General features: G+C 44.8%; 1 protein-coding gene across 5 annotated transcripts in view; it reads left to right on the top strand.

Moving 5' to 3' along the window:
- LOC109900628 (unconventional myosin-VI) overlaps positions 1 to 25,705 on the top strand; it is a 154,308-nt gene that overhangs the window by 105,735 nt on the left and 22,868 nt on the right. For all 5 annotated transcript variants that reach the window (XM_031837018.1, XM_031837017.1, XM_031837020.1 and 2 more), the window contains exons 20-27: positions 9,624 to 9,717; positions 15,312 to 15,442; positions 15,588 to 15,665; positions 16,992 to 17,121; positions 17,869 to 17,959; positions 18,272 to 18,422; positions 21,069 to 21,277; positions 22,872 to 22,950. In XM_031837018.1, coding sequence (XP_031692878.1) covers positions 9,624 to 9,717; positions 15,312 to 15,442; positions 15,588 to 15,665; positions 16,992 to 17,121; positions 17,869 to 17,959; positions 18,272 to 18,422; positions 21,069 to 21,277; positions 22,872 to 22,950 — 963 coding nt within the window. The remainder of the gene's footprint in view (positions 1 to 9,623; positions 9,718 to 15,311; positions 15,443 to 15,587; positions 15,666 to 16,991; positions 17,122 to 17,868; positions 17,960 to 18,271; positions 18,423 to 21,068; positions 21,278 to 22,871; positions 22,951 to 25,705) is intronic.

Consider the following 25,705-nt stretch of genomic DNA (forward strand, 5'->3'; position numbering starts at 1 on the left):
CACTAGAGTGATAAATGAGCAGATGATGTGAAAAGTAAATAAATAAAAACAGTATGGGGATGAGGTAGGTAGATTGGGTGGGCTATTTACAGATGGACTATGTACAGCTGCTGCTCAGATAGTTGATGTTTAAAGTCGGTGAGGGAAATAACTCTCCAACTTCAACGATTTTTGCAATTCGTTCCAGTCACTGGCAGCAGAGAACTGGAAGGAAAGGCGGCCAAATGAGGTGTTGGCTTTGGGGATGATCAGTGTGATATACCTGCTGGAACGTGTGCTACGGGTGGGTGTTGTTATCGTGACCAGTGAACTGAGATAAGGCGTAGCTTTACCTAGCATAAACTTATAGATGACCTGGAGCCAGTGGGTCTGGCGATGAATATGTAGCGAGGGACAGTCGACTAGAGCATACAGGTCACAGTGGTGGGTGGTGTATGGTGCTTTGGTAACAAAATGGATGGCACTGTGATAGACTGCATCCAGTTTGCTGAGTAGAGTGTTGGAAGCTATTTTGTAGATGACATCGCCGAAGTCGAGGATCGGTAGGATAGTCAGTTTTACTAGGGTATGTTTGGCGGCGTGAGTGAAGGAGGCTTTGTTGCGAAATAGAAAGCCGATTCTAGATTTGATTTTTGATTGGAGATGTTTAATGTGAGTCTGGAAATATAGTTTACAGTCTAAGCAGACACCTAGGTATTAATAGTTGTCCACATATTCTAGGTCGGAACCGTTCAGGGTGGTGATTCTAGTCGGGCTGGCGGGTGCGGGCAAATCAAATCAAATTTTATTTGTCACATACACATGGTTAGCAGATGTTGATGCGAGTGTAGCGAAATGCTTGTGCTTCTAGTTCCGACAATGCAGTAATAACCAACAAGTAATCTAACTAACAATTCCAAAACTACTGTCTTATACACAGTGTAAGGGGATAAAGAATATGTACATAAGGATATATGAATGAGTGATGGTACAGAGCAGCATAGGCAAGATACAGTAGATGGTATCGAGTACAGTATATACATATGAGATGAGTAGTTAAACAAAGTGGCATAGTTAAAGTGGCTAGTGATACATTACATAAGGATGCAGTCGATGATATAGAGTACAGTATATACGTATGCATATGAGATGAATAATGTAGGGTAAGTAACATTATATAAGGTAGCATTGTTTAAAGTGGCTAGTGATATATTTACATCATTTCCCATCAATTCCCATTATTAAAGTGGCTGGAGTTGTGTCAGTGTGTTGGCAGCAGCCACTCAATGTTAGTGGTGGCTGTTTAACAGTCTGATGGCCTTGAGATAGAAGCTGTTTTTCAGTCTCTCGGTCCCAGCTTTGATGCACCTGTACTGACCTCGCCTTCTGGATGATAGCGGGGTGAACAGGCAGTGGCTCGGGTGGTTGATGTCCTTGATGATCTTTATGGCCTTCCTGTAACATCGGGTGGTGTAGGTGTCCTGGAGGGCAGGTAGTTTGCCCCCGGTGATGCGTTGTGCAGACCTCACTACCCTCTGGAGAGCCTTACGGTTGTGGGCGGAGCAGTTGCCGTACCAGGCGGTGATACAGCCCGCCAGGATGCTCTCGATTGTGCATCTGTAGAAGTTTGTGAGTGCTTTTGGTGACAAGCCGAATTTCTTCATCCTCCTGAGGTTGAAGAGGCGCTGCTGCGCCTTCTTCACGATGCTGTCTGTGTGAGTGGACCAATTCAGTTTGTCTGTGATGTGTATGCCGAAGAACTTAAAACTTGCTACCCTCTCCACTACTGTTCCATCGATGTGGATAGGGGGGTGTTCCCTCTGCTGTTTCCTGAAGTCCACAATCATCTCCTTAGTTTTGTTGACGTTGAGTGTGAGGTTATTTTCCTGACACCACACTCCGAGGGCCCTCACCTCCTCCCTGTAGGCCATCTCGTCGTTGTTGGTAATCAAGCCTACCACTGTTGTGTCGTCCGCAAACTTGATGATTGAGTTGGAGGCGTGCGTGGCCACGCAGTCGTGGGTGAACAGGGAGTACAGGAGAGGGCTCAGAACGCACCCTTGTGGGGCCCCAGTGTTGAGGATCAGCGGGGTGGAGATGTTGTTGCCTACCCTCACCACCTGGGGGCGGCCCGTCAGGAAGTCCAGTACCCAGTTGCACAGGGCGGGGTCGAGACCCAGGGTCTCGAGCTTGATGACGAGCTTGGAGGGCACTATGGTGTTGAATGCCGAGCTGTAGTCGATGAACAGCATTCTCACATAGGTATTCCTCTTGTCCAGATGGGTTAGGGCAGTGTGCAGTGTGGTTGAGATTGCATCGTCTGTGGATCTATTTGGGCGGTAAGCAAATTGGAGTGGGTCTAGGGTGTCAGGTAGGGTGGAGGTGATATGGTCCTTGACTAGTCTCTCAAAGCACTTCATGATGACGGAAGTGAGTGCTACGGGGCGGTAGTCGTTTAGCTCAGTTACCTTAGCTTTCTTGGGAACAGGAACAATGGTGGCCCTCTTGAAGCATGTGGGAACAGCAGACTGGTACAGGGATTGATTGAATATGTCCGTAAACACACCGTCCAGCTGGTCTGCGCATGCTCTGAGGGCGCGGCTGGGGATGCCGTCTGGGCCTGCAGCCTTGCGAGGGTTAACACATTTAAATGTCTTACTCACCTCGGCTGCAGTGAAGGAGAGTCCGCATGTTTTCGTTGCAGGCCGTGTCAGTGGCACTGTATTGTCCTCAAAGCGGGCAAAAATGTTATTTAGTCTGCCTGGGAGCAAGACATCCTGGTCCGTGACTGGGCTGGATTTCTTCTTGTAGTCCGTGATTGACTGTAGACCCTGCCACATGCCTCTTGTGTCTGAGCCGTTAAATTGAGATTCTACTTTGTCTCTGTACTGACGCTTAGCTTGTTTGATAGCCTTGCGGAGGGAATAGCTGCACTGTTTGTATTCAGTCATGTTACCAGTCACCTTGCCCTGATTAAAAGCAGTAGTTCGCGCTTTCAGTTTCACGCGAATGCTGCCATCAATCCACGGTTTCTGGTTAGGGAATGTTTTAATCGTTGCTATGGGAACGACATCTTCAACGCACGTTCTAAAGAACTCGCACACCGAATCAGCGTATTCGTCAATATTGTTATCTGACGCAATACGAAACATATCCCAGTCCACGTGATGGAAGCAGTCTTGGAGTGTGGAGTCAGCTTGGTCGGACCAGCGTGGGAACCTCTTGTTTTAGTTTCTGTCTGTAGGCAGGGATCAACAAAATGGAGTTGTGGTCAGCTTTTCCGAAAGGAGGGCGGTGCAGGGCCTTATATGCGTAACAATGATCCAAGGTTTTTCCACCCCTGGTTGCGCAATCGATATGCTGATAAAATTTAGGGAGTCTTGTTTTCAGATTAGCCTTGTTAAAATCCCCAGCTACAATGAATGCAGCCTCCGGATAAATGGATTCCAGTTTGCAAAGAGTCAAATAAAGTTAGTTCAGAGCCATCGATGTGTCTGCTTGGGGGGGGGGGGGGGGGGGGGGGATATATACGGCTGTGATTATTATCGAAGAGAATTCTCTTGGTAGATAATGCGGTCTACATTTGATTGTGAAAGCTGCCGCGGTTAACCCCCTCTTCAAAGGGCGAACGGTTGAAAAGCATGCATTTGGTTTTACTAGCATTTAAGAGCAGTTGGAGGCCACGGAAGGAGTGTTGTATGGCATTGAAGCTTGTTTGGAGGTTAGTTAGCACAGTGTCCAAGGAAGGGCCAGAAGTATACAGAATGGTAGAGGTGGATCAGGGAATCGCCCGCAGCAAGAGCGACATCATTGATGTGTACAGAGTAAAGAGTCGGCCCGAGAATTGAACCCTGTGGTACCCCCATAGAGACTGCCAGAGGTCCGGACAACAGGCCCTCCGATTTTACACACTGAACTCTGTCTGTTAAGTAGTTGGTGCACCAGGCGAGGCAGTCATTAGAAAAACCAAGGCGTGATGGGGGTTAGGGAAAGGATGGAGAGACAGAATGGAAGGAGGAACAGTGGGAAGGAGAGAGATGAGGAAGAACACATTATTATTGAGTCTGCCGATAAGAATACGGTGATTGACAGAGTCGAAAGCCTTGGCCAGGACGGCTGCACAGTACTGTCTTTTATCGATGGCGGTTATGATATCGTTTAGTACCTTGAGCGTGGCTGCACCCGTGACCGGCTCGGAAGCCGGATTGCACAGCTGAGAAGTTACGGAGGGATTCGAAATGGTCAGTGATCTGTTTATTAACTTGGCTTTCGAAGACTTTAGATAGGCAGGGCAGGATGGATATAGGTCTGTAACAGTTTGTGTCTAGGGTGTCACCCCCTTTGAAGAGGGGGATAACCGCGTCAGCTTTCCAATTTTTAGGGATCTTGGACGATACAAAAGCGAGGTTGAACAGGCTGGAAATAGTGGTTGCAACAATGGCGGTGGATAGTTTTAGAAAGAGAGGGTTCAGATTGTCTAGCCCAGCTGATTTGTACGAGTCCAGGTTTTGCAGCTCTTTCAGAACATCTGCTGTCTGGATTTGGGTGAAGGAGAAGCTGGGGAGGCTTGGGCGAGTAGCTGCGGGGTAGGCGGAACTGTTTGCTGGGGTTGGAGTAGCCAGGAGGAAGGCATGGCCAGCCATTGAGAAATGCTTATTGAAATTTTAGATTATCATGGATTTATCAGTGGTGACCGTGTTATCTAGCCTCAGTGCTGTGGGCAGCCGGGAGGAGGTGCTCTTGTTCTCCATGGACTTTAGTGTCCCAAAACTTTTGGGAGTTAGAGCTACAGGATGTGAATTTTTGTTTGAAAAGGCTAGCCTTTGCTTTCCTGACTGACTGCGTGTATTGGTTCCTGACTTCCCTGAACAGTTGCATATCGTGGGGACTATTCAATGCTATTGCAGTCCGCCACAGGATGTGTTTGTACTGGTCAAGGGCAGGCAGGTCTGGAGTGAACCAAGGGCTATATCTGTTCTTAGTACTGAACGGATCATGCTTATCTAAGATGGTGAGGAAATTACTTTTAAGGAATGACCAGGCATCCTCGACTGATGAGGGCAATATCCTTCCAGGATACCCGGGCCAGGTTGATTAGAAAGGCCTGCTTGCAGAAGTGATTTAGGGAGCGTTTGACAGTGATGAGGGGTGGTCGTTTGACTGCGGACCCATAGTGGATACAGGCAATCAGGCAGTGATCGCTGACATCCTGATTGAAAACAGCGGAGGTGTATTTGGAGGGCAAGTTGGTCAGGATAATGTCTATGAGGGTGCCCATGTTTACGGATTTAGGGTTGTACCTGGTGGGTTCCTTGATGATTTGTGTGAGATTGAGGGCATCTAGCTTAGATTGTAGGACTGCCGGGGTGTTAATCATATCCCAGTTTAGGTCATCTAACAGAACGAACTCTGAAGCTAGATGGGGGGCGATCAATTTAATGCAACCCCTGTGTCAGATTTCAAAAAACCTTTACGGAAAAAGCAAACCATGCAATAATCTTAGTACGGAGCTCAGAGCCCAAACCAGCCAAAATAAATATCCGCCATGTTGCACAGTCAACATTAGTCAGAAATAGCATTATAAATATTAACTTACCTTTGATGATCTTCATCAGAATGCACTCCCAAGAATCCCAGTTCTACAATAAATGTTTGATTTGTTCGGTAAAGTTCATCATTTATGTCCATATACCTCCTTTTGTTAGGGCGTTTGGTAAACAAATCGAAACGCGAGTGCAACTTCCAGCGATAAAGGTCGGACGAAAATTCCAAAAAGTTAGATTACTGGTCGTAGAAACATATCAAACATTGTATAGAATAAATCTTTAGGATGTTTTTATCATAAATGTTCAATAAAGTTCCAACCGGAGAATTCCATTGTCTGTAGAAAAGCCATGGAACGAGAGCTAACTCTCTCGTGACCGCGCGTCACAAGCCTGTGACACTCTGCCAGACCACTGACTCAAAGAGCCCTTATGAGCCCCTCCTTTACAGTAGAAGCCTCAAACAAAGACGGTTGTCATCTAGTGGAAGCCTTAGGAAGTGCAATTTGACCCCATAGACACTGTATTTGATAGGCCAAGCTTTGAAAAACAACAAACCTCAGATTCCCCACTTCCTGGTTGGAATTTTCTCAGGTTTTCGCCTGCCATATGAGTTCTGTTATACTCACAGACATCATTCAAACAGTTTTTGAAACGTCAGAGTGTTTTCTATCTAATGGTAATAATGATATGCATATATTAGCATCTGGGACAGAGCAGGAGGCATTTCACTCTGGGCATGCTATTCATCCAAAGTGAAAATGTTGCCTTATCCCTAAAAAGTTAAGAAACACATTCTTATTTTCAGTGACGGCATAGGAACGGTGGGTTAACTGCCTCGACAGATTTTTACCTTGTCAGCTCGGAGGTTTCAATCTTGCAACCTTACAGTTAACTAGTCCAACACTCTAACCACCTGATTACATTGCACTCCACGAGGAGGCTGCCTGTTACGCGAATTGAGTAAGCCAAGGTAAGTTGCTAGCTAGCATTAAACTTATCTTATAACTAACAATCAATCAATCATAATCACTAGTTAACTACACATGGTTGATGATATTACTAGTTTATCTAGCGTGTCCTGCGTTGCATATAATCGATGCGTTGAGTATCGTTGCTGCAATGTGTACCTAACCATAAACATCAATGCCTTTCTTAAAATCAATAAACAGAAGTAAATATTTTTAAACCTGCATATTTAGCTAAAAGAAATCCAGGTTAGCAGGCAATATTAACCAGGTGAAATTGTGTCACTTCTCTTGCATTCATTGCACGCAGAGTCAGTGTATATGCAACAGTTTGGGCCGCCTAATTTGAATTTTACGTAATAATCACATAACATTGAAGGTTGTGCAATATAACAGGAATATTTAGACTTATGGATGCCACCTGTTAGATAAAACACGGAACGGTTCTGGATTTCACTGAAAGAATAGTTCAGATGATAGTTTCCGGATTCGACCATATTAATGACCTATGTGTTATTATGTTATAATTAAGTCTATGATTTGATAGAGCAGTCTGACTTAGCGATGGTAGGCAGCAGCAGGCTCATAAGCATTCATTCAAACAGCACTTTTGTGCGTTTTGCCAGCAACTCTGCTGTTTATGACTTCAAGCCTATCAACTCCCGAGATTAGGCTGGTGTAACCGATGTGAAATGACTAGCTAGTTAGCGGATGCGCGCTAATAGCGTTTCAAACGTCACTCGCTCTGAGACTTGGAGTGGGTGTTCCTCTCCCGCGGCTTTTGTGGGAGCGATGGGTAACGCTAGGTCGAGGGTGGCTGCTGTCAATGTGTTCCTGGTTCGAGCCCAGGTAGGAGTGAGGAGAGGGACAGAAGCTATACTGTTACACTGGCAATACTAAAGTGCCTATAAGAACATCCAATAGTCAAAGGTTAATGAAATACAAATGGTATAGAGAGAAATAGTCCTATAATTCCTATAATAACTACAACCTAAAACTTCTGACCTGGAAATATTGAAGACTCGTGTTAAAAGGAACCACCAGCTTTCATATGTTCTCATGTTCTGAGCAAGGAACTTTAACGTTAGGTTTCTTACATGGCACATATTGCACTTTTACTTTCTTCTCCAACACTTTGTTTTTGCAATATTTAAACCAAATTGAACATGTTTCATTATTTATTTGAGGCTAAATAGATTTTATTTATGTATTATATGATGTTGAAATAAGTGTTCATTCTGTATTGTTGTAATTGTCATTATTACAAAAACATTTTTAAATCGGACGATTAATCGGTATCTGCTTTTTTGGTCCTCCAATAATCGGTATCGGTGTTGAAAAATCATAATCGGTCAACCTCTATTTGGCAGGTCATGTTTCGGAGGATGCATGGCTCGACCTTTGCCTCTCCCGGAACCGTTGGGGAGTTGCAGCGATGAGACAAGATCATAATCACGAAATTGGGGAGGAAAAGGGGGGAAAATTACACAAAAAACGTGTATATTTATTTTATTTTTTATTTTTATTGAACTAGGCAAGTCAGTTGAGAACAAATTCTTATTTACAGTGACGGCCTACCAAAAGGCCTGCTGCAGGGATGGGGGCCTGGGATTTTAAAAAATATTTCAAAAATACAATATAAATATAGGACAAAACACACATCACAACAACAGAGACAACACTACATAAAGAGAGACATAAGACCACAACATAGCATGGTAGCAACACAACATGGTAGCAGCACAAAACATGGTACAAACATTATTGGGCACAGTCAACAGCACAAAGGTCAAGAAGGTAGAGACAACAATACATCACACAAAGCAGCCACAACTGTCAGTAAGTGTGTCCATAATTGCGTCTTTGAATGAAGAGATTGAGATTAAACTGTCCAGTTTGAGTGTTTATTGTAGTTCGTTCCAGTCGCTAGCTGCATCGAACTGAAAATAGGAGCAACCCAGGTATGCGTGTGCTTTGGGGACCTTTAACAGAATGTGACTGGCAGAACGGTTGTTTTATATGGAGGATGAGGGATGCAGTAGATATCTCAAAAGGGGGATTGAGGCCTAAGAGGGTTTTATAAATAAGCATCAACCAGTGGGTCTTGCGATGGGTATACAGAGAGAACCAGTTTACAGAGGAGTATAGAGTGCATCTAGCCGCTTGAGAAAACCCTTACCTGTCGATCTATAAATTATGTTTCCTTAATCTAGCATGGGTAGGGTGGTTATCTGAATCAGGGTTAGTTTAGCAGCTGGGGTGAAAGAGGAGCGATTACGATGGAGTAAACCAAGTCTAGATTTAACTTTAGACTGCAACTTTGATATGTGCGGAGAGAAGGACAGTGCACCATCAAGCCATACTCCCAAGTACTTTAAACCCTCAGAGGTAGTAATAACACCTGTGGGAGGAGGGGCATTCTTCTTACCTAACCACATGACCTTTGGTTTGGAGGTGTTCAGAACAAGGTTAATGGTAGAGAAAGCTTGTTGGACACTAAGAAAGCTTTGTTGTCGAGAATTTAACACAAATTCCGGGGAGGGGCCAGCTGAGTATAAGACTATCGTTTGCATATAAGTGGATGAGAATGCTTCCTACTGCCTGAGCTATGTTGTTGATGTAAATTGAGAAGAGCGTGGGCCTAGGAGTGAGCCTTGGGGTACTCCCTTGGTGACAGGCAGTGGCTGACACAGCAGATTTTCTGACTTTATACACTGCACTCTTTGAAAGAGGTAGTTAGCAAACCAGGCCAAAGACCCCTCAGATACACCAATAATCCTTAGCCATCCCACAAGAATGGAATGGTCTACCGTATCAAAAGCTTTGGCCAAGTCAATAAAAATAGCAGCACAGTATTGCTTAGAATCAAGGGCAATGGTGATATCGTTGAGGACCTTTTAAGGTTGCAGTGACACATCCATCATTTTATCAATCTTCCAGTGAACATTTTTATTTTGTCAGTCCATAATGTTCAAGCCAATGTCCAACCAATTTAGATCTGGATCACCAAAGAGGTACTCTGTGGCCATCTTCAGTGTGGCTGCTGTCAGGGCTAACAACATGAAATTACATATAGAACACTTCAATTTAATAGGATATCTATGGCTAACAGCCTCTTCTCCCTTCCTCCCAGGGCTCCAGTTTCATCCGTTGTATCAAGCCCAATCTGAAGATGGTCAGCCACCAGTTTGAAGGGGCCCAGATCCTCTCTCAGTTGCAGTGCTCAGGTCAGTATATACAGTGCATTGTTACATTACAGACTTATTCTAAAATGGATTAAATTGTTTTTTTCCCCCTCGTCAATGTACACATACATAGTGTACACAAAAAGCAAAAACAGATTTGCAAATGTATAAAAAATATATATATATATATATATATATATATATCATGTTTACATATGTATTCAGACCCTTTACTCAGTACTTTGTTGAAGCACTTTTGGCAGCAAATACAGCCTCGAGACATTCAGAGACTTGTCCCAAAGCCACTCCAGTGTTGTCTTTGCTGTGCGCTTGGTGTCGTTGTCCTGTTGGAAGGTAAACCTTCACCCCAGTCTGAGGTTCTGAGCGCTCTGGAGCAGGTTTTTAATCAAGGATCTTTCTGTACTTTGCTCCGTTCATCTTTCCCTCGATCCTGACTAGACTCCCAGTCCCTGCTGCTGAAAAACATCCCCACAACATGATGGTGCCACCACCTTGCTTCACCGTAGGGATGGTGCCAGGTTTTTTCCAGATATGACGCTTGGCATTCATGCCAAAGAGTTCATTCTTGGCTTCATCAGACCAGAGAATCTTGTTTCTCATGGTCTGAGTCCTTTAGGTGCCTTTCGTCAAAGGCTATCGTGCCTTTTACTAAGTGGCTTCCGTCTGGCCACTCTACCATGACGGCCTGATTGGTGTAGTGCTGCAGAGATCGTTGTCCTTTTGGAAGGTTCTCCCATCTCCACAGAGGAACTCTAGAGCTCTGTCAGAGTGACCATCGCGTTCTTGGTCACCTCCCTGACCAAGGCCCTTCTCCCCCGATTTCTGAGTTTGACCGGGCGGCCAGCTCTAGGAAGAGTCTTGGTGGTTCCAAACTTCTTCCATTTAAGAATTATGGAGGCCACTGTGTTCTTGGGGACCTTCAATGCTGCAGAAATGTTTTAGTACCCTTCCCCAGATCTGTGCCTCAACACAATCCTGTCTCTGAGCTCTACGGACAATTCCTTCAACCTCATAGCTTGTTTTTTGCTCTGACATGCACTGTCAACTGTGGGACCTTATATAGACAGATGTGTGCCTTTCCAAATCATGTCCAATCAATTTAATTTACCACAGGTGGACTCCAATCATTTTGGGGTATTTGTGTGTAGTTTGAGGAACATTTTAGAATAAGGCTGTAACGTAACAAATTGTGGAAAAAGTCACGGTCTGAATACTTTCCGAATGCACTGTAGGCCTAAAGAAAGGGGCTAATCAACTTTGCACCATATTCCCTATGGGCCGTAGTTAGTGCTGAGTGTTTCTGTTTTGATTATCAAGAAATAATTACAGTTTTCGTTTTAGATTTTTTTTACATTAAATGCACTATGCATTATGTGGGTTGAATGCTGTAACACAGAAAAAAACATCCCATGATGGTGTTGACTGCCCATTGTACTTAACCATCATTTATTTACATTACTTTACTTTGATAAAATATTTTATTGGTGTATATTACATTTTTTAAATTTCATTATAAGTCACCATCTCATCTGTATAGAGCTGCTGCCTATGCTGTCTGACAAAATCACTATTTTATTAGTTCCTCAAATGAAATAAGGCACACTTTTCTAACTGCTCAATACCAATTATTAATCACTTACATCATCTATTATCAGTTAGAGATCCCTCGCGAAGCAAATGCTCTTTACAGTGGCTTGCGTTAGTATTCAACCCCCCCTTGGCATTTTTACAATTTTGTTGCCTTCAACCTGGAATTAAAATGGATTTTTGGGGGGGTTTGTATCGTTTGATTTACATAACATGCCTACTACTTTGAAGATGCAAAATATTTTTTCTTGTGAAACAAACAAGAAATAAGACAAAAAAACGGAATACTTGAGCGTGCATAACTATTCATCCCCCCAAAGTCAAAACTTTGTCGAGCCACCTTTTGCAGTAATTACAAGAACGTCTCTTGGGGTATGTCTCTATAAGCTCGGCACATCTAGCCACTGGGATTTTTGCCCATTCTTCAAGGCAAAACTGCTCCAGCTCCTTCAAGTTGGATGGGTTCCGCTGGTGTACAGCAATCTTTAAGTCATACCACAGATTCTCAATTGGATTGATGTCTGGGCTTTGACTAGGCCATTCCAAGACATTTAAATCTTTCCCCTTAAACCACTCGAGTGTTGCTTTAGCAGTATGCTTAGGGTCATTGTCATGCTGGAAGGTGAACCTCGGTCCCAGTCTGAAATAGACAAACAGGTTTCCCTCAAGAATTTCCCTGTATTTAGCTCCATCCATCATTCCTTCAATTCTGACCAGTTTCTCAGTCCCTGCCGATTGAAAAACATCCCCACAGCATGATGCTGCTTCACTGTGGGAATGGGGTTCTCTGGGATATGAGAGGTGTTGAGTTTGCGCCAGACATAGCGTTTTCCTTGATAGGAAAAAGCTAAAGAAGAGTTTTAGTCTCTTCTTCCATATGTTTGGGGAGTCTCCCACATGCCTTTTGGCGAACACCGAATATGTTTGCTTATTTTTTCTTTAAGCAATGGCTTTTCTCTGGCAACTCTTCCGTAAAGCGCAGCTCTGTGGAGTGTACAGCTTAAAGTGGTCTTATGGACAGATACTCCAATCTCCGCTGTGGATTTTTGCAGCTCCTTCAGGGTTATCTTTGGTCTCTTTGTTGCCTCTGATTAATGCCCTCCTTGCCTGGTCCTTGAGTTTTGGTGGGCGGCCCTCTCTTGGCAGGTTTGTTGTGGTGCCATATTCTTTCCATTTTGAAGTTGATGCAAAGAGTCAATATTTGCAGTGTTGACACTTCTTTTTCAAGACCTGCAATCTGCCCTGGCATTCTGTAAATTATCTTTTGGGCCATATCCTGACTGATGGCAGCCCATTCTTGCATAATCAATGCTTGGAGTTTGTCAAAATTTGTGGGTTTTTGTTTGTCCACCCGCCTCTTGAGGATTGACCACAATTTCTCAATGGGAGTAAGGTCTGGGGAGTTTCCTGGCCATGGACCCAAAATATCAATGTTTTGTTCCGCGAGCCACTTAGTTATCACTTTTGCCTTATGGCAAGGTGCTCCATCATGCTGGAAAAGGCATTGTTCGTCACCAAACTGTTCCTGGATGGTTGGGAGAAGTTGCTCTTGGAGGGTGTGTTGGTACCATTCTTTATTCTTGGCTGTCCAATTTTGTCCTTAGGCAAAATTGTGAGTGAGCCCACTCCCTTGGCTGAGAAGCAACCCCACACATGAATGGTCTCAGGATGCTTTACTGTTGGCATGACACAGGACTGATGGTAGCGCTCACCTTGTCTTCTCCGGACAAGCTTTTTTCCGGATGCCCCAAACAATCGGAAAGGGGATTCATCAGAGAAAATGACTTTACCCCAGTTCTCAGCAGTTCAATCCCTGTACCTTTTGCAGAATATCAGTTTGTCCCTGATGTTTTTCCTGGATAGAAGAGGGTTCTTTGCTGCCCTTCTTGACACCAGGACATCCTCCAAAAGTCTTCGCCTCACTGTGCGTGCAGATGCACTCACACCTGCCTGCTGCCATTCCTGAGCAAGCTCTGTACTGGTGGTGCCCCGATCCCGCAGCTGAATCAACTTTAGGAGACGGTCCTGGCACTTGCTGGACTTTCTTGGGTGCCCTGAAGCCTTCTTCACAACAATTGCACCGCTCTCCTTGAAGTTCTTGATGATCTGATAAATGGTTGTTTTAGGTGCAATTTTACTGGCAGCAATATCCTTGCCTGTGAAGCCCTTTTTGTGCAAAGCAATGATGACGGCACGTGTTTCCTTGCAGGTAACCATGCCTGACAGAAGAAGAACAATGATTCCAAGCACCACCCTCCTTTTGAAGCTTCCAGTCTGTTATTCAAACTCAATCAGCATGACAGAGTGATCTCCAGCCATGTCCTCGTCAAGACTCACACCTGTGTTAATGAGAGAATCACTGATATGATGTTAGCTGGTCCTTTTGTGGCAGCGCTGAAATGCAGTGGAAATGTTTTGGGGGGGATTCAGTTCATTTGCATGGCAAAGAGGGACTTTGCAATTAATTGCAATTCATCTGATCACTCTTCATAACATTCTGGAGTATATGCAAATTGCCATCATACAAACTGAGGCAGCAGACTTTGAAAATTTACATTTGTGTCACTCTCAAAACTTTTGGCCACGACTGTATGTCCATTACATGAAATCCAAGTAAAAATCCATTTAAATTACAGGTTGTAATGCAACAAAATAGGAAAAACTCCAAGGGGGAGGAATACTTTTACAAGGCACTGTATCCCTTTCCATTACACGTTATTTTGTCTCTTCTCTCAGTGTCTGCCCCACACTAACCTAATGTAGCAAGCCAAAAGAAACACACAGACCGGACAAGTAGGAGCGCAATGGACTATGGTCATTTTAGTTCATGACCATATTTTCTGGACTAAACTATGTAGAATATTGGCCTGTTGGAAACTGCAACTCCCTACTACATCGCACTGTTTGGGCTTGATCTGATTTACCTCAAGAGAAACTGCGCAATGTGTGCATTGAGTTAACAAAATGCAATTCAAATAATTGAACCGACATTGGTCAATTAGTTGTTTAAAAAACAAAAATGTTGGTTAATGCTCAGCTCTGGTCAAAGGTAGTGCACTATAAAGGGGATAGGGTGTAACTTGGGATACGATGTTGCTCTACATTGGTGGTGGATGAGGTGAAGTTTCACCACCTTACTATGCAAAGCTCTTTGAGCGTCTGGAAAATGCTAATCCAGTAAATGATGAATATGTTTATAAATGTATTACACACAGTGACACAGGGAGAAATGAGTGTGGAGATGTGGGGTTTTATTCTGCCCACCAATGCTGCAGTTATTACAAAACGATCTTGTCGCTGCAGAACAAAAACGATCAAATGCAAAATGACCAGAGTGATTTACATACATTTACTGAGAACTCACAGCACTTTTCTCTCCACAAATTGGCACACAATTACAGTCGGAGGAGAGATACTGTATAGCATCTGAGTATCTGCTTGCTGTTCTTCTTGACTGTTTTCTGAACATTTCTCTTTCTCAGACCTTCAAACTAAAGGCTGCGACGCTAATTCAATTTCCCATTCTCCTGTTCAATTTGCATATTAAATTTGACTCGCTTTTCTTCTGTATCATTGGAGATACCTTCATTTTCATCTACACTCATGTGGCTCAGAGACATGGAGAGACTGTGTTGCTCCATCTCTCTAAGCTTAAGATCAAATTATGCCTAAACTATATTGGGTGGGTGGTGGACGAGTCAGCAGAAGTTAGTTTGATGTATTTGGAAGAAACATGGGAAGTAGTCGTGCATAGACAGTCATTGAGAAATGTGTCTTAAAGTTAACCACTGACTGTGCAGAAAATGCGTTATTGAGTTGTCTCATAGGACTGGGATGACCCGGTCTGTCTCCATGTGAGAGAAAGTCAGTTGACAAAAGGCCCCTTAATGGCAGGTAGACTAACGCTTCCGGAGGAAGACCTGATTGGTCAAAATGTGTTGCAGCATTCGACCTGCTTTAATATAGTAGGATGATCTGCTCCTACCTGTATATATTTTTGTGACTAGTTCACTAAAGTGTCTCTGTAGGAATGGTGTCCGTGCTGGACCTGATGCAGGGAGGCTTCCCCTCCAGAGCGCCATTCCATGAGCTCTACAACATGTACAAGCAGTACATGCCTGCCAAGCTGACTCGCCTGGACCCAAGACTCTTCTGCAAGGTCAGTGCCCCATGGACCACACACACACACACTGGCCCTGCTCTGGGCTCATCTTCTTATCACTGTACCATCCAATACACCACAAAGCCAGTTTGTCATGTTCATATGACATGTATTGACAATGAAATGTTTGTTTGTGCTGCAGGCTTTATTCAAAGCGCTGGGACTCAACGAGAATGATTACAAGTTTGGGCTGACCAGAGTGTTCTTCAGACCTGGGAAGGTGATAACTTCATGAAATATATCTCTGTTATGCTCTGTTGCTCTGCACTGGCTCTCAGCATTACAATGTTCCCCTGACTGAATGGACTTCAAAGGAATCCGCATTTGGCTGCGAGCGAGGGGAGCTCTGCAGGGGAAAGGGATTTAGATAATAAACCATGTCGAGCTAACACATGGGGTATTCATTAATGTAACAGATAAGTTATTCAATTTGTTAAATGTGCGGTTTGGAGCCCTATTGTAAAAATGTCTGTTGTGGCTTAATTGGACTCAGTCAGAGGTGATTGCTGTGTGGGGCAGGTGTAACTTTGATTTTGTAGCTGAGTAGTTTTGTGCTTATGAATAAATGAATATACTACCCTCTGTTGACCACGACAAGACAGGTACTTTGCTGCTGTTATTGTAATCTCCGTTTTCACCTTCCCTGAGGGAACATCAGCATACTGATGGCTATTTTAGTGTCTATGGCTGCTCTATGTTCTCTCTCTCTCTTCATCCTTCTCTCTCATTCCTCCACTCTTCTCTCACATCTCTCTCCTCATTCTTCTCTCTCTCATATCTCTCCTCATTCTCCTCTCTCTCATCGCTCTCCTCATTCTCCTCTCTCACCTCTCTCTCATCTCTCCCTCATTCTCCTCTCTCTCCTCATTCTCCTCTCTCACCTCTCTCTCATCTCTCCCTCATTCTCCTCTCTCTCATCTCTCTCCTCATTCTCCTCTCTCACCTCTCTCTCATCTCTCCCTCATTCACCTCTCTCTCATCTCTCCCTCATTCTCCTCTCTCTCATCTCTCCCTCATTCACCTCTCTCTCATCTCTCCCCATTCTCCTCTCTCACCTCTCTCTCCTCATTCTCCTCTCTCACCTCTCTCTCCTTATTCTCCTCTCTCACCTCTCTCTCAACTCTCTCACCTCTCTCTCTCATCTCTCCCCATTCTCCTCTCTCACCTCTCTCTCATCTCTCTCCTCATTCTCCTCTCTCACCTCTCTCTCTCTCATATCTCTCCCCATTCTCCTCTCTCTCTCTCTCCTCTCTCTCTCATCTCTCCCCATTCTCCTCTCTCTCTCCTCTCTCCCCATTCTCCTCTCTCTCTCTCCTCTCTCCCCATTCTCCTCTCCCAATTATCCTCTCTCTCTCTCATCTCTCCCCATTCTCCTCTCTCCATTCCTGTATCTCATCTCTCTATCCTTCTCTCTTCATCCCTCTCTCATTCCTCCATTCATCCATTCTACTCTCTTCATCCTTCTCTTTGGTCCATCTCCTAATTATTTTCTCTCATTTCTCCATCAATCTCTCATCCCTTCTTTCTCCATCCATCCTCCCCTCAGTTTAAGGAGTTTGATCAGATCATGAAGTCGGACCCAGACCACCTGGCGGAGCTGGTGAAGAAGGTCAACCAGTGGCTCATCTGCAGCCGCTGGAAGAAGGTCCAGTGGTGTTCCCTCTCTGTCATCAAACGTGAGTAACATCCTGCTACCTTCCACATCATTATACACCAGGGCCCGTATTCACAAAGCGTCTGAGTAGGATTGCTGATCTAGTGTCAGTTTTCCCATTTAGGTCATAATTAATAAATTATATAGACGGGGGGACCTGATCCTAGATCAGCACTCCTACCCTGAGATTCTTTGTGAACACGAGCCCTGTCATGTTCAAGAAGACAAATAGTTTAAAGTGATGGCACTAATTGCTCCGATCCAATTCTGATCATAAAACGCTAACTAACTGGCTCTGGCCATCTGTTTTGTGTGGAGATATCCTCTGATATATTCAGACTGCCTCATTAAACTCTGAAAACAGTCATTGTGGACCTCTTCATCCTGGACCAAGATATAGCTTTTTCCTCCATTACTCTAGTGTGCTGCGTGCCCTGTTGGCAGACAGTTCACCTCAGCCTGTTACCCTCCAGATATGATCTATTACCTGCCCAGTATACACCTCCAATCTTAGAGGGCTGTGTCCCTAATGGTATCCTATTCCTGACATAGTGCACTCCTTTCACTATGCACTTTTGAAGTAGTGCACTGTATAGGAAATATGGTGCCATTTGGGTCACAGTCACTCACTGAGGCAACATTTCCATACCGTCTGCTCTCTCTGTGTGAATTACCACCACGGCTGTGGAGTTACTGTGCCAGTCCCTGCAAGTCTGTGAGTGTCTGGGCTGTCAGTCTTATTGTCTCTCGGTCTCTCTCTCTCCCACAGTGAGGAATAAGATGCTCTACCGTGCCAGTGCCTGCATCAAGATGCAGAAGACGGTACGCATGTGGCTGTGCAGGAGGAAGCACAAGCCGCGGTAGGTGTCCTCTTATCCCTCCTCTCCCTCCCTCCCTTCCTTCTCGTTATACAGCACTTTCACAGCTCAGTGGTGCCAGGCTGCTTAGCACATCATGGCTGCATCGCCACGGAGACAGTCTCATTGGTACCGGCTGGTAAACCGCATGACTCTGTCTTATTACCTCTGTAAAGCTCCAGGAGATCTGTAGTGATAAACAACAGAGCCTTGTGGGCAGTGGGAGGGGGGTACCATGTGTCTCTGTAATGTTTCAAGTTTAAACCCAAGTGACTAAGTGTGTGTGTGTGTGCGTGTGCGTGCGTTGGGGTACAGGATCGATGGGCTGGTGAAGGTGCGTAACCTGAAGAACAGGATGGATAAGTTCAACGAGGTGATCGCCGGCCTGAAGGAGGGGAAGCAGGAGATGAGCATGCAGATTCAGGGGCTGGAAGATGCCATCAACACAACCATGCTCAAAATCAAGGTGTGAGAATAGTGCCAGCCTTCCGTTCTGCAACCTCTCCTAGTTCTATGCTCCTAAGTCAAACTTCTATACAATCCCTCCCTTTTTTTACTCTTGCCTGACTTCTATGAGTACAAAAAGTAATATTTTGTCAAGATAGTTTGGTGAAACACTTTATTTCATTATTTCTCCATGTTCAACATTGTTTTCTGAATATCAATACGCCAGCATGTGTATAGAATCAAAGTGTATGACATGGGCGGTGACATGTCGTGTTCTCTTCTCCCCTCCATATTTAATAATTCATTAGTTCTCCAAATTCAACATTGTTTTCTGAATGTCAATACGCCAGTGTGTGTGTAGAATCCGATCAATGTCAGACACGAGATGTGTCCCTTGTGGCGCCCTATTATAGTGCACTTCTTTTGATGGGCCCTGGCTAAAAGTAGTGCATTATATGGGGAATAGGGTGTTGTTTGAGACACATCTTATGTCTTTGACATTGAGAGGATTCTACACGCACACTGACGTATTGACATTCAGAAAACAATGTTGAATTTATCCCAGGGTGAAATATTTAGTGATGGTTGATGGAGGGAATCTTTATCTAATAGGAGGCTTCAGCCAGCCAGATGGTGTGTAATTACGGCTGGTTTAGTCAAACTATGGATTTTGGGGAACCTCTGGGGTACTAAGCCTTTTAAATGAGGGTCGCTTTGACTCCCTTGAGTTAGTTTTCACATTTTCTCTCAAGATTCAGGGTTTGTCATTTATTTCCCGAACCTGATGATGTTTTGGCTGTGGTACTATATATCTGGATCTGGCCCTCTCTCTCTCTACCCGATGGCATCGTGGCTTATTTAGAAGCTAGGAGATATTTTTAATCGTTGTGGATGGCGGCTGGATTTAATAGGGTTCTGTTCTGCATTTTGAGATGATAAGCATCTTGTCTCGGAGTGCCGTGTATATTACCTTTTGCATTTTTGCAAAAGAGTAGCGGAGACTGGAGAGTAGCGGGCCTTTAGAGAGCAGAGAGTAGCGGGCCTTTAGAGAGCAGAGAGTAGCGGGCCTTTAGAGAGCGGAGAGTAGCGGGCCTTTAGAGAGTGGAGAGTAGCGGGCCTTTAGAGAGCGGAGAGTAGCGGGCCTTTAGAGAGCGGAGAGTAGCGGGCCTTTAGAGAGCGGAGAGTAGCGGGCCTTTAGAGAGCGGAGAGTAGCGGGCCTTTAGAGAGCGGAGAGTAGCGGGCCTTTAGAGAGCGGAGTGTAGCGGGCCTTTAGAGAGCGGAGAGTAGCGGGCCTTTAGAGAGCGGAGAGTAGCGGGCCTTTAGAGAGCGGAGAGTAGCGGGCCTTTAGAAAGCGGAGAGTAGCGGGCCTTTAGAGAGCGGAGAGTAGCGGGCCTTTAGAGAGCGGAGAGTAGCGGGCCTTTAGAGAGCGGAGAGTAGCGGGCCTTTAGAGAGCGGAGAGTAGCGGGCCTTTAGAGAGCGGAGAGTAGCGGGCCTTTAGAGAGCGGAGAGTAGCGGGCCTTTAGAGAGCGGAGAGTAGCGGGCCTTTAGAGAGCGGAGAGTAGCGGGCCTTTAGAGAGCGGAGAGTAGCGGGCCTTTAGAGAGCGGAGAGTAGCGGGCCTTTAGAGAGCGGAGAGTAGCGGGCCTTTAGAGAGAGGAGAGTAGCGGGCCTTCAGAGAGCGGAGAGTAGCGGGCCTTTAAGATGGAACTAAGTGTGAGTTCAGAGTCAATGTGCTACATAAGAAACACTTGTCATATGCCATTTAGCAGACACTTTTATCCAAAGCGTCTTACAACAGTGAGTGCATACATTTTCTTATGGGTGTCCCCAGTGGAAATCGAACCAATGACCATAGCATTGCAAAGCCATTCACTACCGACTAAGCCACACAAGCTACCGTTAAGTGCTTGCTAAGTGTGAGTTCAGAGTCTGATATGGTAGACAAAATGTAATTGAACGTCTGTTTGGGTTCTGAAAACAGATCGTGCATTTTGTCCTGGGGAGATGTTAGAACACATCAGACTCAGAATAAGGCATTCTGATAAAAGGTTAATTTGACCCCAGATGCATATGAATATTCATCAGCAGAAGAGTGTGTTGCTGTAACACATTTGCACATAACACATTTGCCTCTAATTCGATCCTATGCCACTGTCTGTGTGGAAGCTCTGTAGATGCCAGCAGTCACAAATGTAGGGTTCTGATTGGGATGAATGTGTGAGTGCTCAGGTTAGGAGACGGCAGCAAACAGAAATAGGAACTTCCTGGACCATCAAGACCAATATGGTGAGGCGGCGTGTGTCTTTATGTTCCAGGAAGGCATTTGTTTGTATTTCTGTTTGCTGCAAGTAGACACTTGCTGAATCCCAAACCAGTCCCTTCCCCTCGCACGGGTGCTGGCTCCAGAGTGAGGTGCTAGCCCAACGTATGTTTGCAGTTTGTGCAATTTCATACAAAAGAATGAAGAGGCGTGCCTAATTATATACAACATGCATTTGTTTGTGTTTGATTTAGGGGCTTGACACATATAACGAATTAAATGCAAAACAAAAGTGAAATAAATGAAGTGTTCGTCTTTGCTTAGTCTTTATTGAATGAATGAATGAAGCCAGCCCTGCGTTTTGGCTGGATCCTTCTTTAAGGGATTCTACTCTCCTCTCCCCTCAGACCACAGCAATGACCCGCATTGACATGGACCATGAGTACCAGGCCCTGGTCACCAGGTCAGAGGAGCTGCTGACGGCCATGCAGAACAAGAAGAAGGAGGAGGAGGAGAAGGAGCGACTGAAGAAGATCCAGGAGGAGATGGCGAGAGAGAAGAAGAGGAGGGAGGAGGAGGAGCAGCGCCGCAAGCAGGACAAAGAGGACAGGCGTCTGTGAGTTGGGGAGATGAAGAGAGAGAGCCGAGGTGCTCCGACACATTAGTCATGCCTCGTGTCCTGACCCTCTTTTTATTGGTGTATGTAAAACCTGTAAGACCCAACCGATGGTCCATCGCAAGTCACTAGCTCCTAATTTAATAATTTACACTCGTGGAAATTGACCTATATGGATAGGGCTAAATCTTCTTTTCTTTACTAAATAAATATGAAAAGCATATGCATAGCTATGGTAGCAATTGAAAGGGAACAGTTTAGAGATAATGGGGAACTGATTAGACCAAAGGTTAGAACACAACGTTTCACCTGACACAAGACTGAATCCAAACATTAGGGTTTTATGTGCAGTTTACATTTACTGTGCTTTTCTCCACATTTGTTGATAAAGAAATCTGGAAATACTCTGGATGCATTCAGTAACATGTTAAGACTGTTCCTGGAAATTGCGGGGCAGTTTCAACATAAGACTAAAAATAATTACAACGGTTTAAGTGAGAGGACTAACTGGTGTGGCCACACACCTAGTGTACACAGTTCCTAAGCTATTTCAATGCACTCCTATGACTCAGTCTTCAACAGGTACTTATTGAGCTCTCCTAGCTGTGCCGTTGAGGAACTAGAGCAAGCACACTTGTAGTTGTTTAGTTTGAACCCTGCATCCCCGCCATCACACAATTACTGTTGTGTATGCAATCCAAAAACAGTCCATTATAAAATTGCAATCTGGGTCAGGTGGGCATAATTTGAAAGCTTGTTCTTTTGCCAATAGGACTAGCTAAATTATAAAGTGTTAGGCTTTCACTGGGCAATTCAGAGAAACAGATCATCATTTTGGTGCGCATAGAAAGGACTCATGAGTGGATTCAGGTCCGGCAAATTCTCTTCACAATAAATGAACAAGATCATTCTGTTCAGAACAACCCAGGATATGACGACATGTCATCTTGTAACTGTGCATCATAAATGTTGACACTGTATATGACATGGTTTTTATGATTTAGAAATGTGAAGTGCACATTTGGACTCACAGGTGTCTGGCTTGTATGACATCAAATCAGTATTTATTATAATCCTCAACATCACATCTTTCAAATTACATCAAGTCATCTTAATTTACAGATTTTCCCTCACTCAGACAACAAGAAAATTGCCCAATTAAGGGGAGTGATGGGGGCAACTTGTTGTCGTGAGCTGTGCTCAAGTTCAGAACGGCTGTCAGTCAAAACCCATATAACACTTTGAGGCACAGGGAGACCTCTAGCATGTCACTGTAGGGATGATTTATTTGGGCCAATGAATTGATGCGACTGTTTACTGCAGATCTGTAGCAGCATCCTAACTGGATGGATAGTTATTTATTGGGGCCGTTGGTAAAACTGGTTTTCCCTCAAGTCTGTAGTAGGATGGATAAAGTATTGATTGGCCTTGAGATGGAGGAGCAGCTGTACAGAGGAGCGGCTGTACAGTAGAAGCTCTTTCCATTACTTATGGTACAGTATTGATTAGGAAGTCCAAACTTTATACAGTATTGGTTAGGATCTTTATATCGCAGTGACACCAGACATTAATAGCCTTTCTTACTCTTCCTCAGGAAAGTGGAGATGGAGCAGAAGCGGAAACACGAAGAAGAGGAGCGGAAGCAGAGAGAGAAAGAGGAGAGGAAGCTTCAGGTTAGTGACAGTTTTCTTCTTCCACTGTTGGTTTCTCCTGGTCACTGTCTGCCGCAGGGCGGAAGGAGTTAACAATCTGGCTTTAGTACAATGCTCCACTTCCCCTGCTCTACTTCTCAATGTTCTCTGGCAGGAGAGCTCAGTCAAACATCTGTGTTGTTCTTTCCCCACCACCGGCCTCTCCATCTCTTTCTCTCTCTCGCCATCTCTTTATCTCTCGTTCTGTCTCTGTCTCGCTCCATCTCTCTCACTCTCACTGGCCGACTGACCATACTCCCAGTCACTCCAGTTCTGTGGAGATAAGACATCTGAGGGTAATATACTGTTTGTCTGGCTCCCCATGTTGTCCAATTGGAGAGGGAAAGCTCCGATAACCCCCAGAGATCTGACCCCAGGTCAGCTACAGGCGTTTAATGCTGAAAGCTGCTTCCTAAGATCAAAGTGTCTTGCCTTGTGCCCACCCTGAGCCCGGGGAAGGCTCGGTGCTTTTCAAACAGCCTTTTTACTCTTTAGATTCACCATCATATTGGGCTTCTGTGCATGCGTTGGTGTAAATATTCATGACATGCACTGCAGATGTTTGAGTTTTGGGAGGAAAAAACAACATCAAACTTCCTCTAACTTCAGAGTTATTAGTTTTTCTTTTCCACAAATGCCTTCAAGGGAACTTTTCTTCCAAAATGAGTTTCGTAGGTTGTTCTCTGAACTCAATTTTTTTTAAAGTAAGATCTTCTTTTCAACACTGCCCCTGTTTCCTGACTCTGAAGTGTTAGTAGACTGCTTGTTCCCTGACTCTGAGGTGTTAGTAGACTGCTTGTTCCCTGACTCTGAGGTGTTAGTAGACTGCTTGTTCCCTAACTCTGAGGTGTTAGTAGACTGCTTGTTCCCTGACTCTGAGGTGTTAGTAGACTGCTTGTTCCCTGACTCTGAGGTGTTAGTAGACTGCTTGTTCCCTGACTCTGAGGTGTTAGTAGACTGCTTGTTCCCTAACTCTGAGGTGTTAGTAGACTGCTTGTTCCCTGACTCTGAGGTGTTAGTAGACTGCTTGTTCCCTAACTCTGAGGTGTTAGTAGACTGCTTGTTCCCTGACTCTGAGGTGTTAGTAGACTGCTTGTTCCCTAACTCTGAGGTGTTAGTAGACTGCTTGTTCCCTGACTCTGAGGTGTTAGTAGACTGCTTGTTTCCTGACTCTGAGGTGTTAGTAGACTGCTTGTTCCCTGACTCTGAGGTGTTAGTAGACTGCTTGTTCCCTGACTCTGAGGTGTTAGTAGACTGCTTGTTCCCTGACTCTGAGGTGTTAGTAGACTGCTTGTTCCCTGACTCTGAGGTGTTAGTAGACTGCTTGTTCCCTGACTCTGAGGTGTTAGTAGACTGCTTGTTCCCTGACTCTGAGGTGTTAGTAGACTGCTTGTTCCCTGACTCTGAGGTGTTAGTAGACTGCTTGTTCCCTGACTCTGAGGTGTTAGTAGACTGCTTGTTCCCTGACTCTGAGGTGTTAGTAGACTGCTTGTTCCCTGACTCTGAGGTGTTAGTAGACTGCTTGTTCCCTGACTCTGAGGTGTTAGTAGACTGCTTGTTCCCTGACTCTGAGGTGTTAGTAGACTGCTTGTTCCCTAACTCTGAGGTGTTAGTAGACTGCTTGTTCCCTGACTCTGAGGTGTTAGTAGACTGCTTGTTCCCTGACTCTGAGGTGTTAGTAGACTGCTTGTTCCCTGACTCTGAGGTGTTAGTAGACTGCTTGTTCCCTGACTCTGAGGTGTTAGTAGACTGCTTGTTCCCTGACTCTGAGGTGTTAGTAGACTGCTTGTTCCCTAACTCTGAGGTGTTAGTAGACTGCTTGTTCCCTGACTCTGAGGTGTTAGTAGACTGCTTGTTCCCTAACTCTGAGGTGTTAGTAGACTGCTTGTTCCCTGACTCTGAGGTGTTAGTAGACTGCTTGTTCCCTAACTCTGAGGTGTTAGTAGACTGCTTGTTCCCTGACTCTGAGGTGTTAGTAGACTGCTTGTTCCCTAACTCTGAGGTGTTAGTAGACTGCTTGTTCCCTGACTCTGAGGTGTTAGTAGACTGCTTGTTCCCTAACTCTGAGGTGTTAGTAGACTGCTTGTTCCCTGACTCTGAGGTGTTAGTAGACTGCTTGTTCCCTGACTCTGAGGTGTTAGTAGACTGCTTGTTCCCTGACTCTGAGGTGTTAGTAGACTGCTTGTTCCCTGACTCTGAGGTGTTAGTAGACTGCTTGTTCCCTGACTCTGAGGTGTTAGTAGACTGCTTGTTCCCTGACTCTGAGGTGTTAGTAGACTGCTTGTTCCCTGACTCTGAGGTGTTAGTAGACTGCTTGTTCCCTGACTCTGAGGTGTTAGTAGACTGCTTGTTCCCTGACTCTGAGGTGTTAGTAGACTGCTTGTTCCCTGACTCTGAGGTGTTAGTAGACTGCTTGTTCCCTGACTCTGAGGTGTTAGTAGACTGCTTGTTCTTTGACTCTGAGGTGTTAGTAGACTGCTTGTTCCCTGACTCTGAGGTGTTAGTAGACTGCTTGTTCCCTGACTCTGAGGTGTTAGTAGACTGCTTGTTCCCTAACTCTGAGGTGTTAGTAGACTGCTTGTTCCCTGACTCTGAGGTGTTAGTAGACTGCTTGTTCCCTGACTCTGAGGTGTTAGTAGACTGCTTGTTCCCTGACTCTGAGGTGTTAGTAGACTGCTTGTTCCCTAACTCTGAGGTGTTAGTAGACTGCTTGTTCCCTAACTCTGAGGTGTTAGTA

The sequence above is a fragment of the Oncorhynchus kisutch genome, linkage group LG12, assembly GCF_002021735.2.
Source record: "Oncorhynchus kisutch isolate 150728-3 linkage group LG12, Okis_V2, whole genome shotgun sequence".
Classification (NCBI taxonomy): domain Eukaryota; kingdom Metazoa; phylum Chordata; class Actinopteri; order Salmoniformes; family Salmonidae; genus Oncorhynchus; species Oncorhynchus kisutch.